This window comes from Sciurus carolinensis, chromosome 17 (genome assembly GCF_902686445.1).
Source record: "Sciurus carolinensis chromosome 17, mSciCar1.2, whole genome shotgun sequence".
NCBI classification, from domain to species: Eukaryota; Metazoa; Chordata; class Mammalia; order Rodentia; family Sciuridae; genus Sciurus; species Sciurus carolinensis.
The window spans coordinates 13,870,337-13,887,264 of record NC_062229.1 but is presented as its reverse complement, the minus strand read 5'-3'; the positions used below and the strand labels follow the sequence as shown (position 1 = coordinate 13,887,264).

The 16,928-nt window shown below is 51.2% G+C and overlaps 3 protein-coding genes across 9 annotated transcripts in view; 1 reads left to right on the top strand and 2 right to left on the bottom strand.

Annotated features, from left to right (window-relative positions):
* Positions 1–353: 353 nt before the first annotated feature.
* Timm29 (translocase of inner mitochondrial membrane 29) lies at positions 354–1,945 on the bottom strand. Its single transcript, XM_047531134.1, has 2 exons — positions 1,702–1,945; positions 354–1,625 (listed from the first exon to the last, which is right to left on the bottom strand). The coding sequence occupies exons 1-2, from the start codon at positions 1,808–1,810 to the stop codon at positions 937–939; spliced, it is 798 nt and encodes a 265-aa protein (XP_047387090.1). The 5' UTR covers positions 1,811–1,945; the 3' UTR covers positions 354–936.
* On the top strand, positions 824–7,633 carry Yipf2 (Yip1 domain family member 2). 4 transcript variants are annotated; one of them, XM_047531131.1, is made up of 11 exons: positions 824–1,852; positions 2,009–2,062; positions 2,200–2,260; positions 2,684–2,844; positions 2,933–3,013; positions 4,454–4,541; positions 5,639–5,827; positions 5,908–6,074; positions 6,158–6,340; positions 6,435–6,567; positions 6,648–7,633. In XM_047531131.1, the coding sequence occupies exons 3-10, from the start codon at positions 2,230–2,232 to the stop codon at positions 6,549–6,551; spliced, it is 1,017 nt and encodes a 338-aa protein (XP_047387087.1). In that variant the 5' UTR covers positions 824–1,852; positions 2,009–2,062; positions 2,200–2,229; the 3' UTR covers positions 6,552–6,567; positions 6,648–7,633. The 4 variants fall into 4 exon arrangements, with proteins under 4 accessions (XP_047387087.1, XP_047387088.1, XP_047387086.1 ...); XM_047531132.1 differs by having other exon boundaries at positions 826–1,852; positions 2,009–2,113; positions 5,645–5,827; XM_047531130.1 differs by having other exon boundaries at positions 826–1,852; positions 2,009–2,113.
* Positions 7,097–16,928, bottom strand: part of Carm1 (coactivator associated arginine methyltransferase 1) — a 41,245-nt gene continuing 31,413 nt past the window's right edge. The window contains exons 7-16 of one of the 4 annotated variants that reach the window (XM_047531126.1): positions 14,625–14,715; positions 14,321–14,402; positions 10,277–10,392; positions 9,994–10,083; positions 9,379–9,516; positions 9,206–9,295; positions 9,011–9,123; positions 8,798–8,875; positions 8,437–8,505; positions 7,097–8,273 (exon numbers count right to left, since the gene is read on the bottom strand). In XM_047531126.1, coding sequence (XP_047387082.1) covers positions 8,131–8,273; positions 8,437–8,505; positions 8,798–8,875; positions 9,011–9,123; positions 9,206–9,295; positions 9,379–9,516; positions 9,994–10,083; positions 10,277–10,392; positions 14,321–14,402; positions 14,625–14,715 — 1,010 coding nt within the window. In that variant the 3' untranslated portion in view covers positions 7,097–8,130. The remainder of the gene's footprint in view (positions 8,274–8,436; positions 8,506–8,797; positions 8,876–9,010; positions 9,124–9,205; positions 9,296–9,378; positions 9,517–9,993; positions 10,084–10,276; positions 10,393–14,320; positions 14,403–14,624; positions 14,716–16,928) is intronic. The other 3 variants (XM_047531127.1, XM_047531128.1, XM_047531129.1) reach the window with 3 other exon arrangements.

The window sequence follows — 16,928 nt, the reverse complement described above, 5'->3', positions numbered from 1 at the left end:
GTCAACAGACATACAGTAAAACCAGGTTGTTTTTACAAAAACATTTCCCTTTCGTAACCAAACAGTTACACCAATATCAATATCCTGGGTTCTGTATTGTATAAAACAATACCATTTAAGGAAACTGGATGAAGAGTATACAAAATTATTTTACCAGCATCCTGTGAGGCTATAATTATTTCAAAATAGTGTTTTACTTTATTTTGTGGTTGTGGAATTTGAAGCCAGGGCCTCACTCACACTGCCAGTGCGCTACCACTGAGCAACATTCCCAGCCCTTTTTATTTTGGGAGGTGCCATTAAGCTGCCCAGGCTGGTTTCAGACCAGCAATTCTCCTGCCTTAGTCTCCAGAGTAGCTCATATAGAGGTGTGTACCACCACCTGACTCAAAATATTTTAAAAATCAAAACAAAACGTTACTCATAAAAAAGAACAAAAGGAGGGAAACACACAGAAATAAAAAAAGAAAATATGAATGGTCTTAGAAGAGAGTTTGGGAGTCACCTGACCAATGTAGTACCTCTGTCAAGGGGATTGTGTCTCACGGTGAGAAAGGATGAAGTATTTTTCTTTTGTTTTTGTGATAGAGGGGATCCAAGCCAGGGCTTTAGGCATGCTGGGGGTAAGTGCTTTACCGCCTGAACTACTGCACTCCCAGACAGAAAAAGGCGTATGTAAAAGGCTCATTACTAGTTCTGGCAGTGATAAACATTACATAGGCAACTCTGCTCTATCCAATTCCTAGACCAACAAGACTGAACTAGCTTCGCTAAAAGGAACAAAGAGATAGGGAGTCTAGCTCCCCAAACTTGTTTTCAACAGCAGCATCGAGAAAACAGTGCATATAATTTGTCTGTGTCTCACTCTCATCAACTGCACATTCTGGCCAGGGCTCAGACCCCAGTCAGGCCTCACGCCTCACGCCTCACTGGGTTTCATCTTGCGACCTGCGACTGCACCAGCGAGTCGGCCTGGCTCAGGACAAGTCTGTCCTTTTTCTCCTTTTGCAACACCTGCTCCTCCCACAGCGCCTGGTCCACCTGATCGTCGGTGAGCACTACAGGCTTGTACTTCTCATCGAAGAGCCGCTCGTTGGCCTCGGAGTGCAGCTGGTGGGGTCCGACGACGCGCAAGTGTGCCGGCAGATGCAGAAACTCGTCATCGTTGATGTCGCAGTCGCGCATTCGGGCGCCCAGTACCCACCAGTGGCCCACAAAGCCCACATCCAGGATTCGGCCGGGAAAGTCGACCCAGCGGGGCTGCAGGTAGCGGCAGCGGGCCTGGTACAGGCTGGCCTGGGAGTCGAAGGGCGCCTCGTACACGAGCGAGCAGAGCCCCAGATTCACATGGCGCAGGCGACCAAGGCCCCGCAGCCAGAGGAGCCGCTGCACGAAACCTTCGGAGTCGCGGTTGCGCGTGGCCGGCGCCAGCAGTAGGACAGTCCCTGACGCATCGAGCAGCGCCTCCTCGAAGGCCGCCTCGCTCGGCGCCAAGGCGCAGCAGGCTGCCGCCCCGCCCAGCAGCCCCACGTACACTGCCGCGCGCCCGGGCCGAGCCCGCGCCGCAGCCACAGCGTCCCGGCAAGCCTCTGCGTAGTCCCGGAGCAGCGCGCGGGCCCAGTCGCCTGAGGGGAAAGAAACGCCGTCAGAGTCGTTCAGCCGCTGCGGGGACCCACCCCGCTGCCTTCCACTCCTACTCACCCAGCCGCGCCCACACGCTTGGCTTCACTGCCGCGGCCGCATTTCCAGCCTCAACGCCCGCTTCTTCACGGCCTCGGGACCAAAATCTCTTCAGAGCAGCCGTGATCATCCTCTTCCGGCCTGGGGTCCTTCATCCGAAGAGAAACGCCAGGTACCTGAAGTAAAAGGCCCGGGGCGGGGCGGGGTTGGAGTGGGGGAGGCCTCTTGTGCGAGTTGCCGGACGTGGCTTTCCACCGGAGGAGAAAAGAAAAAGGACCAGCGCCGGATGTTGCTTTCTGATCCAAGTTGTGTTGATTCCGACCGGTAGGCGGCCCACGCATGCGCAGAGAGTCTCGGCCACGCCGGCTAAGGTAGCTTTTAGGTGAGGAAGGCGGGGTGCCCCTGGTGACTTGGACGGCGAGCTTAAACCCAGGTGGGTGTTGCTAGCCACCAGGCAGGGCTCGGGGCTGAGGGATAGGGTCCGAGAGGGGCGCGGGCCTGATCGGCCTCTATCTTCAGAGCGGGATGCGGTGACGCCCCTGAACAACCATGGCAGCGGCTGACGGGTTGGCCTTCCACGGTGAGTGCGGCCCCTACGAGGCGGGAACTTCTACTCCCGCCCCTGGCCAGAACCTCCGTGCAGCTTCCATCTCTTACTTATTTAACCCGAATCCCAAGCGGCTGTGAACACTGACCCCAGGCTGGAAACCTGACTCAGGAATGAGCCCTATCCGCATTCAAACAGCGCTCCCATCCTGATCTTAGTCCTCATGTCCCAAGGCCCTGAGCCTATTTCAGGACCAACCCTAAGTTGCGTTCCCAAGTTAGGATTAAAGGAACAGTCTTACTTCCCATGCCCTGGAACTGAGGAAGTTGTGTCCTGTTTCCAGAGAGTATTGGGGTTGCTGCTGTTGGAACCTCAGCCCCTGCTGTGGGCCGTGGACCAAGCAGAATTATTTCGACCCTCACAACACGCCTGTGCCCCATTTTCCCTTCTCTATAGAATTTGAGGAAGCTACTAATCTTCTGGCTGAGACCCCAGATGCAGCCACCACCAGCAAAAGTGATCAGCTGACCCCACAGGGGCACGTGGTTGTGGCTGTGGGCTCTGGTGGCAGCTATGGAGTCGAGGAGGAGGTGGAGGAGGAGGGGGACAAGACAGCGGTGAGTCACCTAAGTGCCATTCCTTGCCTCTGTCCACCCCCTGACTGAAGTAGGCTGAAGGGACAAACACTGAAATTCCACACTGCAGCTTTTACAGGAGGAGAAGCCACAGCCTGGATTCTGGACATTCAGCTACTATCAGAGTTTTTTTGACGTGGACACCTCACAGGTGAGGCCTGAGAAACTGATGGGAGAGACTCAGAATCATGGTTGGGGTTCAGCCAGTACCCACTGAGCACCAGGCTGAGACAGCTACATGGGAAAACAAGAGCTCCTATCCAGGCTAATAAAAGGAATAGTGGTGTTTTCCAAGGATTTTGGTGATGGGCTGTGGGAACACAGGGACCCACATGATCTGGTGAATAGGGAAAGGCCTCCAGGAGGAAGTGAGGAATTTGGTGAGACCTAAAGGAGAAAGGAGGGTTACCAAGGCAGACTTGTTGCCCAGGTTGGCCCTGGCAAAATCAAATCTCTTAACTCAAGCAAGTCTCCTAACTGAGCCTCCTGAGTAGCTGGCACTACATGTGTGCTGTGAGCTGTGTTAAGGAGTTAGAATTTGGGTTTCATTCTGAGGGTGTTGGGGAGTCAGAAGGGTCAGAGCAGGAGAGGAATGAGAGAGATGAGCAGAAGTGCATATGGATCAAAGCTCTAGGCCAGGCTTTTTGTTTTTTGGGGGAATGATTACTGGGGATTAGACCCAGGAGTGCTCTACCACTGAGCTACATCCCCAGCCCTTTTTATTTTTCGAGGCTCTTTTCTGAGTTCCCAGACTGGCCTTGAACTTGTGATCCTCCTGTCTCAACCTCTTGAGTCACTGGGCTTACAGACATGTGCCACCATGCCCAGCTCCAGGCTAGGCTTAATGAGAATATACCAGGGCCACAGAGTCTGGGACCTACTAGACAGAGATGTAGTAGGGAGACTGCCCAGGACCTATTGGCTGTCCTTTTGGGGGCTGGGAAGTGACAAGGGCAGTTTAGGCAGCCAGAATGCCTAAGAGGATGCAAACAGGAAGGTGGCAGGCCTGGAAGACAGCCTTCAGTGTTGGGAAGTTGAGTGAGAACTGGCCAGGGGGAAGAGGCTCTAGGCCATGGGAACATCTTGTCAAAAGCCTAGAGGGAATATGGGCATGATGGTACATGCTTATAATCCCAGCTGTTTGGGAGACTGACTAGGAGGATTAAAAGTTTGAGGCTAGGGCTGGGGTTGTGGCTCAGTGATAGAAAGCTTACCAGCCATGCGTGAGGCACTGGGGTCAATCCTCAGCACCACATAAAAATGAATAAATAAAATAAAGGCATTATGTGCATCTACAACTGAAAAAAAAATTTAAAAAAAAGTTTTGAGTCTATCCTTGGCAACTTAGTGAGATCCTGTTTCAAAATTAAAAAAAAAAGAAAGAAAGAAAGTACTGGCTGGGGAATGTAGCTCAATGGAAGAGTGTTCCAGGGTTCAATTAAAAAATAATTCAAAAAGGCTTAGAGGGGAGCTGAGCTCTTTCAGGTAGGGCATGGAGAGAGGAGAGGCGGAGGTCAGTGCAGAAAGAGCCTCCCAGAGTGCAGGAGGAACCTGGGCAGGCTTCCATATGGACTGTGGCCTTGTCCTCCAGGTCCTGGACCGGATCAAAGGCTCACTCTTACCTCGCCCTGGCTACAACTTTGTACGGCACCATCTGCGAAACCGTCCAGATCTGTACGGTAAGGTGGTGCATTTGGTTCATCGGTTATTCATTCAGCATGTGTGGACTGAGTGGCAGGTGTTACTGGACAGCTGAGAACAAAGTAGTCACCCAGAGTGAAACTTGTGTTCTGCTTAGGGAGACAGAGACATAACAGACTGGAGCGGGTTACAGGGCTGGGAAGAGAAGTGAAGCAGTTGAGAGTGAATGGTGATGCTGTTTGTGTGGGTCAGGGAAGGCCTCTGTGGAGAGAGATGATCCTTATTGGCACTAGTCAGGGGCAGAAAGCTCTAGGGGAGGAGGGTCCCAGAAAGGGACTAAGCCCCATGGTAGAGACACCCCTGCACTGGAAGGTTGTACTGTCACTGGAAAGGAGTGAGCTGTTAGGAGGTCACTGAGGTGATGGGACAAGTGGCACAGGCTCCCATACTGTGATGAAAAAGTGTTCCTAGGGTCCCCTCTGGTCACATGGGGGTGAGGATGGAACCTTGGAGACCAGACAGAAGACAACTCATAGTAGAGGCTGTGGGTAGACAGAGTGGTTGGTTCTGGAATGTGTTATCAAGGGAGAACCAAAAGTATTTGCTGACAGACTAGTCAGGGTGGTATAGGAAGCCAAGGGCAGCTCCAAGGCTTTTGACCTGGACCACCAGGATGGAGTTGCGTAGGTGGATGGGAAAAGTTGGGCAGGTATGGGGGTGGGGAGCAAGTGTGGGGTGCAGATAGAGACACCTCAAGACATGCACCTTGAAATGTGAACATGCATGAGTGTTCAGTTCAGGACACTCCGCCATCAAGGAATCATCAGTGTAGAGATGGCAGGGAACCCTGAGGCTGGACAAGACTACGCCAGGGGTGAACAGGGACATGGCATGGGGCCAAGGACTGGGCCCAGCTGCTCTCCATTGATACAGGGCTCTATCAGGGAGTTGAAAAGGTTGAGGAACTGCTGCCAATGACATGAGACAAGAGCTAGAGTATGGGATCCTGGAAGCCATATGGAGCCTTCCCAGGCAGAGAGGGATGTGCTGAGAGGCAGCATCGAATCCAGCCACCAGGAGGTCACCAGTGAGAGTCAGATGAGTGGCTGGGGTCCCCCCTTCTGCACCTCCCCAGCAACAGAGACAAGACACATCCACCTGCCCTGGGAGCACTGGGCCCGGGATTTGGACTGTAACCTCCTCGCAGGCCCCTTCTGGATCTGTGCCACCCTGGCCTTTGTCCTGGCAGTCACTGGAAACCTGACCCTGGTGCTGGCTCAGAGGAGGGATCCCTCTGTCCACTATAGCCCCCAATTTCACAAGGGTAAGTAGAGTGGGTGGACTCAGCTCCTGGAAGCCACAGGGCCCCAGAACATGAGGGGTGACTGCTGCCTTGCCCTCCAGTGACCGTGGCAGGCATCACCATCTACTGCTATGCGTGGCTGGTGCCGCTGGCACTATGGGGCTTCCTGCGGTGGCGCAAGGGTGTCAGGGAGCGCATGGGACCTTACACTTTCCTGGAGACTGTATGCATCTATGGCTACTCCCTCTTCATCTTTATCCCTACTGTGGTGAGTATGGCCTGGTGATGGGTGGGTGGTTGGAGCCATGGGGGATCCTCTGGCAGAGTCACTAGCTGCCCCTGTCACCCTAGGTCCTATGGCTCATCCCTGTGCCATGGCTGCAGTGGCTCTTTGGGGCATTGGCCTTGGCCCTGTCAGCTGCTGGGCTGGTGTTCACCCTCTGGCCTGTCGTCCGTGAAGACACTAGACTGGTGGCTGCAGTGCTACTGTCCGCTGTGGTGGTGCTCCATGCCCTCCTGGCCATGGGCTGTAAGGTATGGGTTCAGGTGGCCCCAGGCTAGGTTGGAGGGTAGGGATGGCCTGCCTGCCTGCCTGCCTTTGCCACTGACCCCTGGAATTTCTGTTCAGCTGTACTTCTTCCAGCCGCTGCCTCCAGAACATGTTGTACCTCCATCCAAAGCCACAGCTCTGCCCCCAAACATACTGCTGACACCCACAATGTCCCGGTCCATGGCAACCTCCTAGGAAGGCCAACCTATAGGTAAAGAACCATTTCTCCTTTGGCTGAGGGGGCACCTTCCCTTCTCCCTGGGGCTACTTCTAAAAGTATCTCTTTTTCAGGCAAAACCTAAGGGGACATACCTGTCCTGTTCCTGATGATGACTGAAGTCTCCCTCAACCACTCAAGACCACTCTGCTACTTTCCAGACTTTTCTTACAAAGCAAACACTTTTATTTTCTATGCAAAGGTGATCCAGAGAATTTATATAAAGGTGGGGGAGGGGCAGTTGAGCAGGGAGCTTCCAGTGCGGCTCAGGCTACACAGCACAGGATAGGACAGGACTCCCAAGCCCTCCAGCCTGCCCGTGGGGCCTTACGCTTTCCCTGACAGAGCTCTGCCAAGGACAGGAGGAAGGAGGGCAGCCTGGCTGATGGGGAGTCCCAGCCTTCCCTGGGGGCACACAGTGGATGTGAGGCCTAGCCTGAGCTCCATCTTCTGAGGTCGGGGGTGCTAGGAACAAGGGGAGCAGAAGTAGAAGAAAACTGCCTGTGCTGAAACATACATTTCCTTGTTTATTTTGTTTTGTTTTCTTTTCTGTTTTTTTTTTTTTTTTTTGGAGGGAGAAGTCCCTTTAAGGTCCTTTCCCAGGATGGAGGAGGACCAAAATGCCATCATGGTGGTAGGGACTGGAGGGGAAATACACAGGCCTAATGTTAGCTACAAGAGAAAAGGACGCCTTCTCTGACAGATCCTTGAGGTTTCTGTCTGTCCAAGCGACCCACAGTGACCTTCCCTCTACGCTGCCAATTCCAGCTTTTGGTGGAGGGGGGGGGGGACCTGCAGGGGCTCAGGGACAGAACAGCAGCAAGAGGCAGGGGCAGAGGACGGAGGGCCTTCAGACAGCTGGGGTGGGTTGTACATTCAAGTGTGAGGTGAACCCTTTGGTGGGAGGGGCCTGAGGCCTGGCCCAGGGTTGCCCCCACCACTGAGCCTCTGAGCTTGGGGAGAGGGGCTGCTGGCTGGGCCCGGCCGGCCGGGTTTCTCAGAGGGTCTGTGGATTGACACTGGTTCTTTTCGTAAAAAAATAAAATTAAAAAAAGCAGCATGTCACGCCCATGGTGACTATGGTGGCCTGGTAGTTGAAGGAGAGGTCCTGTCCAGTTGGGCTGCCTTCCCACTGGAGACAGGTGATGGGGGCAGGGGCTAGGGGCCTGGTGGGGCAGGGCAGCCTGGACCATTGTGGCAGCTGCTTCCCTCCTCCTGCCCAACCAGGGTGCAGCTGTTGGCCCCAACACGCCTGTTACAGCAGATGTCAAAGCCAGGTCAGAATGGAGAGGGCTGGAGGGGGACAAAGGCTCCCCCCGACATGATCTTGTGTAACACATGGCAGCGACACTTGCTCAGGGCCAGGGTGTGGGCAGGGGTCAGGTAGGGTCTGCGGCAACATCGTGTAAAAAAAGTGTCCAAGTTCCCATAGCAAAGAGGGCTGTGACCGGGTGTTTGGGCTTCTCCAGTACAAGGGGGTCAGCCGCCCGGGCGAAGGTGCTGGGCGGGGGCTTCATTTGGTTTCCTGGTGCTGTCAGTCCGTTGGGGCAGAGGTGCCTAGCTCCCGTAGTGCATGGTGTTGGTCGGGATGGACATGGGCGAGGCCATGGAGATGGCAGGACCACCCATGGTGAACTGGCTGTTGACTGCGTAGTGGGCACTGGAGCCACCGCTGCCGCCGCCCTGAGCACCCGAGGAGCCTGTGGGGCAGGCAGTGGGCACTGAGGGGCCAGTGCAACGCCCATGCCTACCCAGCTCCCCCAGAAGTGAGAGCACGCGCGCAGGTGAGGCAGCAGGTGGGCCACACTCCCATGCTAACGCAGCCCTGCCCACAGGACCCCAGACCCCTCCACCCGCCATTACCTTGGACAATCCCCGTGCTCATTATGGAGCCCATCCGGGAGTGGGTGTGATTGACAATCCCTGTGTTGGCTGCGCAGCGACAGGGAAGAAGGAAGGAAGGAAGGGAGACAGCGTCACCACCCCCAGCCTGCCCAGCCCACTCACGCTTTCACAGCGGGCGTGGGAAGGGCTGATGCAGCAGTGACAGAGCCAGGCAGAGAGGACTGAGAGAGACCCCAGGAGGAGGAAAAGACAAGAATGGAGACAGTGGTGCCAAAAGGCTAAGCATGATCAATAGACTGGCCACCAGCCCTTCCCTGCCACAGGGCAGTCCTGTTTGCCCCCTCCCCCAGCCACTCCCTGGACCCCAGGGGACACTCACCTAAAGGAATCAAGTTGTTGTGGCCCACACTGGAGCCGCCGGCAATAACACTGCTCAGGTCGTAGGCAGTTGGCATCCCTGTGCCCAGAGAGGGAGATGTCAGGGCTAGGCGGCAGTGTCCTGGATGCCAGTGCCAGAGGCAGGCTTGGGGCAGAAGGAGTCCAGGCAGGCCACCGAAGGTCAGCAGCTATGTCAAAGGTGTGGTGGACTTACCTGCCACAGCCATCCCACTGCTGAGGTTGTAGGTGCTGCCCGTGTTCCACATGTTCTCAGAGGGAGAGGTGTAGTGCGAGCCAGGTGGGGGTGAGGGAGTTGTTCCTGTATATCTGTGGCAGAAATGGACTGGTGGGCAAGGTGGAGGGGCTGTGGGTCCCCAGGTACCTCCCACACGGGCAGAGGCCCTCCTACCTGAAGAAAGGGTTCTTCAGATCCAGGAGGTTACTGGATTTGGAGCCTGTCTGGTCGACCTGGGCCACAATACTGATATCATAGCTCTGTCTGTAGAGAGGTAGAGGAGGGCGGTTGTGAGGTGGCCAAGCTGACAGACACCTGCACTCCCAGCCCTGGGCAGCAGGTCATACCTTTTGTTGGCAATAAGCAGACATGTTCCTGATAGCGTGTCCCCCGCCTTGGCAAACAATGGTGACTGGAACAGGCACCGGACCTGGTACCAGTGGGTCAGGGGTTCCGTTGGGGCAGTGGACAGCCATACGGTCATTCTGTCAAGCAGGAACAGGCATTCACTTGACTGGGCTGGTGCCATCACCTGGGTCACTGCTCTGTATACCTTGGGCTCTCCAAAAGTGCCTGTCCCCTCTGATTGGTCCCATGGGCCCCATAACCAAGACAGGCTGGAACCCCAACAGCCTAGGCAAATGTGAGCTTAAACAAGTGCACAAGGGATCTGCAGCCATGGGGTGCCTTTTCACCATGCTATCTACATGCAGTGAGACAGACAAAAGAGTCCCCAAGGGACATGTACTCAGAACACAGCAGATACACACCCCCTTCCCACAATGGTCTTTTGTTCAAAGACATGTTTTCACAGCCTTTTGGATGGGACAGAGGAACCTGAGGAGTTGTGTCTTACCCTCCCAGCCCCCAGTGCAGTCGCACAGCCAGGCCTGGTGTGGCCACAGCTGTAGGGAGCCCGAGGGAGTGGGTGGGGAGAGCATGGTCTGCCCTGCTGCACTCACATAGAGCCGATGAAAGCAACGTCAAACCAGAAAGCCAGGCCGTGGACCAGCCCTGAATGCAGCATGTGGAATTTGAATGGGATTTCTATCCTGGAAGGCAAAGGGCAGTGGTTTGCTGGGAAGTCAAAATGAGCTGCTGGGAAAAAAGAGGAGGTAGACAGGTATAGAGGCCAGTATCCCCCACCCATCTGCCCTGGGACAACAGAAAGTCAGCAAGGGCCAATGGTGGCCCTGACATTCAGTATAAGCCAGGCCCAGGGGGATGGGGTGTGGTTGCTGGTACCTGTGCAAATCTCCTTCTTTGGCTTCTAAGAAGTTCACTGTGTACTTGACAGACTTGGCCATCAGGATCCGGATGTCAAATGTGTCCTGGGAGAGACCACAGGCATGACCTGGTTTCTATTGCAGACCAAGGAGAAAGGAGAGCCCTGATGCTTCTCCCAGTCTGGCCATAGCCTATAAGCCATTTGGCTAACATGACTGCCCTTCTTAGAGATACTAGGGTCAGATGTACTGGCACAATACAGGGAGGGCAATTAGGTGTCAGCTTTCAAAATGATAAAAATTAAAGACTTGGCAGTTGCATTTCTGGAAATTTAACCTATTGGTATACATGTCCATGTGCAAGTTACATGTGTAACTGTTTGTAGTAGTGACACTGAAAACCATGTAAACCAACAATAGATCATCCATAAATGACTAACAAGAATAAACAAAGAGGGTCTTTGTGGCTGGATGGGAAAAATCTCCAAGATAAACCATTAGGCAATGAACAAAAACAGTATGTTAGAGAACTGGATGCTGACATTCACTCCTAGCTCTGATGTAGATCAAACTGATACTCCACCAAGAATCATATGAGCTAAATCAAATCCAAAGGGAAAAAAAAATCAGTTCTTTAAAGCATCAGTGGGTAACCCCGATAGGCAGATCTTTGGGGCCACGGTCCTAGAAAGAAAGGAAATGTGTTGAGGAGAGCCCATTTAGGCCCATGCTTTTTCCCCTTGGGGAGGGCAGAAAACACAAGGTGTCTGAGTGGGGAAAGCAAATAGGAGCTCAGAGTAATCAAGACAGCTAGAACTCAAGAAGGCATAAAGCAGGCTGGGGATATAGCTCAGTTGATAGAGTTCTTGGGGGTGATTGGGGGTGGTTCAATCCCCAGCACCACCAAAAAAAAAAAAAAAAGTGAAAGCATAAAGCAAAGGGAGATACACTTGCCTAGCATGTGTGAGATCCTGGGTTCCATCCCTGGCACCACAAAACCAAAAACCAACCCCAAAACCAAAAATGGTTACTGAAGGCTAGTCCTAATGCAGTGGTTCTCAAAGTGTGGTCCCATCCAGGGTACTCTTTAGCTTTGGGTCAAAACTACTTTCTAATCATGCTAAGATGTTTTCTGTCTTTCTCAATATTTCCCATCTGTGATGACAACAGGCTGAAGGCAGAAGCAGAGTCCAGCTGTCTTCTATTAAGTCAGATAATAGATTTGCAAATGAAGATGCCATTATTTTCACTGAAATTTTTTTGAAAAGTTTCTTTTTCATAAAAATACTATTTATGTTAACATGTAATGGGTTCATTATTAAGTCAATTGGTTAACATATTTTAAAATTTGAAGTTTGCTTTTTAATACTAATAGACATTGATCTATTGTACTGAGGCAGAATATACAAACAAAAGCTCTTGAGGATCTTTAATTTTTATGGCTTTAAGGGGTCCTGAGGCAGGGAAGCCAGAGAAGAGACCAAATAGTCTACAAAGCAATTTTCAAATATCTAAGATTCATGACAGGACTGTGATCTGCCCATACAGCTATCTTCCCAGAGAAATACAGAAACTTGGAAGGAGAAACATCATCTAAAGCCACCTATTTTTCTTTCTGGCATTCAACGATCAGGCATACGAAAACCCTGGACCAAAGAAACAGGACCTAAAACCAAGGGAATAAACATAGAAACACACCTCTTTCCACATACTGAAAGTGATCATAGACTCATGACTAACATTTAAAAAAACTGAAAAGGGTTGGAGTATTACAGCAGCTCAGTGGTAGAGCATTTGTCTAGTATGTACAGGCCCTTGATTTAATGCCAGCACTGTGGGAAAAAAATTTTTTTTCACAGAGAACTAAGATGACAATAAAAAACAATCCCAAACTGGGTGCACTGGTGCACACCTATAGTCCCAGCTACTTGGAAGAACAGGCAGGAGGTCACTTTAGCCCCACCTGGGCAACATTAGCCAGACGCCCATCTCAAGAAAACGCAAAAACAAAAACAAACAAAAATTCACATTCTAGTCCTGAATGTGAATTTATAATAACTGAAATTAAGAATTAGAAAAGCAGACTAGCCACAGTGAAGAAAGGACTGCAGCTGGAAGATAAGTCAGTTAAATATGTAAAAATGAGCAGGGTGCAATGGGGTACTCCTGAAATTCCAGAGACTCAGGAGGCTAAGGCAGGAGGATTGGAATTTTGAGGCCAGCATGGGCAACTTAAGGGAGATCCTGTCTGAAAAAGTAAAAAGGGCTGAGGATGGGGCTCAGTAGCAGAGCACCCCTAGGTTCAATGTGTAGCACACAACACACACACACACACACACACACACACACACACACAAAATGAGCATATATGTATATGTATGTGTATGTGTGCATATATATTTAGTAATATAACAGAATCATCTGAGACATGGCAGAGAGATCTACAGTACATATGATCAGGGTCCCAAAGACACAAAGAATGGGGCAGAGACTGTGTCAAAAAAAAGATGCTGTCTAAGAATCTCCCTCAAATAAATGAAAGACATTAAGGGAGGGGACAGAATAGTAAAATAAACCTTACACAGATTTGCATTAAATTAGATGTAAATAGTCTAAACATATTAATTTAAAATAAAAATTCAACTATATGTTACTTCCTAGAAACAAAGGTTAAGTAATAAGGATACAAACAGTTTTAAAGTAGAACAGAAAAAGATATATTGTATAAAGATTAAACAAGGGGCTGGGGTTGTGGCTCAGTGGTAGAGTGCTTGAGTAGCAGTGTGAGGCACTGGGTTTGATCCTCAGCACCACATAAAAATAAGTGAATCAAATAAAGGCATTGTGTCCAACTACGACTAAAAATATTTTTTAAAAAAATCACCAAAAGAAAGCATGTGTATCTGAACTACTATCAGAAAAAAAAAAAAAAAAAAAAAAGACTTTAAGAATCAGTAATAGAGGGTTGGGGATATAGTTCAGTTGGTAGAGCGCTTGCCTTGCAAGCACAAGGTCCTGGGTTCAATTCCAGCACCGCAAAAAAAAAAAAAAAAAAAAAAGAATCAGTAATAGAGATAAAAAAGACAATTCATAATGACAAAAGATCAGTCCAACAGGAAGATAATAATCCTAAACTAGGATTCACACTAATTCATACTATTAGGTATGAACCTGATAACACAATGTCAAAATATATAAAGCAAAAACTACTATAATGAAATGTGAAAATAAGTTCACAATCAGTTATAGATAAGAAAAGCAGATTTTAAAAAATCAGTAACAAGCTGGGTGTGGTGGTGCACACCTGTAATCCCATCTACTGGAAAGGTTAAGACAGCAGGATCACAAGTTCAAGGCTACTTAAAAAAAATTAACAAAAGTAACCATAGAGATTTGATCAACATGATTGACGAATGTGACCTAACTGGCATGAGTATAACACTACTCAGCAAGTGATCAGCATACATTTTTTTCAAGTGCACACAGAACATTAACCATGAAAGATCACATACTGGACTTAGGGCAAGTCTCAACAAATTTCAAAGGACTGAAATCATACAGTGTATGTTCTCTGACCACAAAGAAATTAAGGCAGATTATGCTATATTTTATGAGTGAAAAAATGTTTTAAAAATGTGTTTGCATATGCACATCTAGGTGTTTAGCCTTTGGAAGGACAATAAGAAATAGTCTGCCTACAAGAAGGGGAACTGTGCAGCTGGGAACAGAGATCGGGAGGCTTTTTTCTGTTCTACTCTCGATTTCTGAACCATGGATCTATGTATCAATTTAAAAATCTCAGCAAGTAAAATCCAGTAGTACAAATCAGCTCACCAAGAATCAGTTTACCAGCCATCATGTCCTCTGTGTGCTATGTGCTGAGTGTGTCTCTGTAGCCTCAACATCTCTGTGATAGTTCTGTGCTGGGCAGAAGCAAGCCTAAGAGGGGCAGTAGTAACAACCCGGACAGGGCCTAATGATGAAGCCCAGGCCCCACTCCTGTCACTCCAGAGGTGGGCCATGCCCAGTAGTAATGCCATAGCATCCTGTGTCCCCTACTCACCACTACAGGCTGGCGGAAATACTCATCCACAGCAGCGCCTCGCAGAGCCGACAGGTCTACTCCATGGAATGATGGCTGGTACCTGCGGAAAGCCCCCACCCCCACCGGCAAGGTCACCAGCAGCAGGAGAGGCAGGTGGCATAGTACTGCCTTCTCTCCCAGCGGGCCCTTGTCCAGCCCAAGCTCTTCAGGACCTACTGAGGATTAGGAGAAAAAGAGGAGAGGTGGGGCCACCTGGGGGCTGGGGGCTATCCCCGAGCAGGCAGGCCGTGGGGCCCGGGCGGGACACCCAGGGCGCACTCACCAGAAGTTGGCCTTGGTGAACTGCTCCATGTAGAGCTGTTCATCCGTGAAGGGTGCGAGGTGGACGTCACCAATGGTGGGGAACATGTTTCCTGGGAGTGGGGGGCAGGGAGGGGTGCTGGTGTCAGGGTGGCACATCCCGCAGGGTCAAGCAGAGCTTCCAAAGGGCCCCAAGAACCCCAACCCTGGGCTTTCCAGCTTCTTGTTCACTCATTCATGCATTCATGTGACACACAGCGTAGAGTGCCCACTCTGTCAGTGGCCACGGAGGAGTGCTTGACCTGTACCATCTCACTGCATCCAGACTGAGGGGTGGGAGGTTCTTTTCCTTTATACTCTTGATTTTTGAACCATGGATCTATGTATCAATTCAAAAATCACAATAAGTAAAATCAATAAATCAACTCACTAAGGATCAATTAATCTAACAGTTCACTTTTCTGAAATTCTTGCTGCGTGCTGAGTGCGGGGAAAGCCACTGGCCCTCACGAACCCCAGGAGGCAGGTGGGACTGTCCTTATGTTCCATCACTTGGGTTGGAGGACAGGAAAGGACCAGCCAGAGCCTCACAATGAGCAGGAGTGGCTGGGATGCAGACAGCAGTGGTCCTCAGGCAGTCACATGCACACATGCCGAGTGTGCACGGCTGACAGGGAAAGCTAAGCAGGGTCACTCTGGCCAGAATGAGGGTGGACCAGGCTACACACTGCTGCCAAAAGCCTCAGTGAGGCCACAAGTTGGGTGGGGGTTCAGCTGCATCCCCACTACCAGGATTGCCCAGGATCTGGCAGACACCAGGCAGACAGGGTGAACCACTCAGCCATCCTAGCTTGGCCTAAAAGGGGAGGTAGGGCAGGGTCCTCATCTGTGAGTCAACAAACAGATGAGTTAGGGCCAGCGGCAGGGACAGCTAGGATTCCAGAGGCTGTGCCTGCTCTGGGAAAGCACCTGGCCTCCAGATGGGGCTTCATTTTACCCTTCCATGCAGGGGGAAGGAGGGAGGCCCTGAGGTGCTTCCTCATAGACTCCGGTAGGCTAGCAATGCTCAGCAGGGGAGAGAGGCACTCAGCTCTAGCTCAGGGGCCATGGGCTGCTCTGGAGAACTGAAGCATCATGGGAAGGTGCCCTAGCCGGAAGGCACCTCTGGTTCCTGCAGGCCAGGAGGCATATGGCTGGGGGAGGGTTGCCTATAATCCTCAAAAGAGATTTTGTTATTATTGTTGCAGCAGTAGGGATGGAATCCATGCTAGGGAAGCTATCACTGAGCCACATCCATTGCTCAAAGGAGTTTCCCTCCCCTCCCACTTCACCCCAGCACAAGGGATTGGAGCCCAGGGTGCTATACCACTGAGCTACATCGCCAGCCATTTTTATATTTTCAGACAGGGTCTCACTAAGTTACCAAGGTTAGCCTTGAACTTTAGAATGTCCTGCCTCATCCTCCTAAGTAGTTGAGATTACAGATGTGCTCACGGCACCCACACAACTTCAAAGGAGCTTCTGATGTGGATGGAAGGTCCATTTCTTTTTTTTTTTTTTTTTTTTTTTTTTTTTTTTTTGCGGTGCTGGGGATTTGAACCCAGGGCTTTGTGCTTGCAAGGCAAGCACTCTACCAACTGAGCTATCTCCCCAGCCCGATGGAAGGTCCATTTCTATAGGCTGGCCCCTGGTCTCATGCCGAGCAGGGGAGGAGTTCCCTTTGCTGGGGCCTGCCCCCAACCCAATGCAAGCTTGGCCACCAGCAGGGCAGAATGGAAGGAAAGTGGGACCAGGATAGTCACTGGGACAGCCTGGAGTCCCACACTCACACCTAGGACAGAGAACACAGCTGTAGGGCATGTTAGAGAGCCCACGGCAGGCCCCAGGGAAGAGGACCCAAGTAGGAACTTCCCCCTGCAAACCCACCAAGCCCTGCCCACAAGGCAGTGTGACTGCCTTCCATGCTGCACCCATGGCTGCTGCCCTGCCTGGGCCCTTGCCTGTGTTCCAATACTCAGGCACAACTCCCTGCCTATATGGAAATATTCAGACATGGGTACACACCCAGAAGCCAGCAGAGAAATGGGCATACACTTCAGGTACTCAGGGCAGTGTACAAAACCCAATACAGTCAGGTAGACATAAAGACCTGCCCAGTGACCCAGAGGCACTTGTACCCAGAGGCATGGACAGGCCAACCCAGGAACACAGGTGGTGACAGACAGGCTCATCAGAGAGCCACCTCCTCCACTCACCCCAGGCAGGTGCCCACATGCCATCATGCATGTACACATGTACCCACTCATCCTCACTTGTACACACACGT

What these genes read in the sequence shown, in the direction of transcription:
- Timm29 (XM_047531134.1), bottom strand. Translation starts at nt 1,810, where the DNA reads ATGATCACGGCTGCTCTGAAGAGATTTTGGTCCCGAGGCCGTGAAGAA. An exon ending in AAGCGTGTGGGCGCGGCTGG is followed by an intron (nt 1,626 to 1,701) that starts GTGAGTAGGAGT and finishes CTTTCCCCTCAG; the next exon opens with GCGACTGGGCCCGCGCGCTG.
- Yipf2 (XM_047531131.1), top strand. Translation starts at nt 2,230, where the DNA reads ATGGCAGCGGCTGACGGGTTGGCCTTCCACG. An exon ending in AAACCGTCCAGATCTGTACG is followed by an intron (nt 4,542 to 5,638) that starts GTAAGGTGGTGC and finishes GCACCTCCCCAG; the next exon opens with CAACAGAGACAAGACACATC. An exon ending in TAGCCCCCAATTTCACAAGG is followed by an intron (nt 5,828 to 5,907) that starts GTAAGTAGAGTG and finishes CTTGCCCTCCAG; the next exon opens with TGACCGTGGCAGGCATCACC.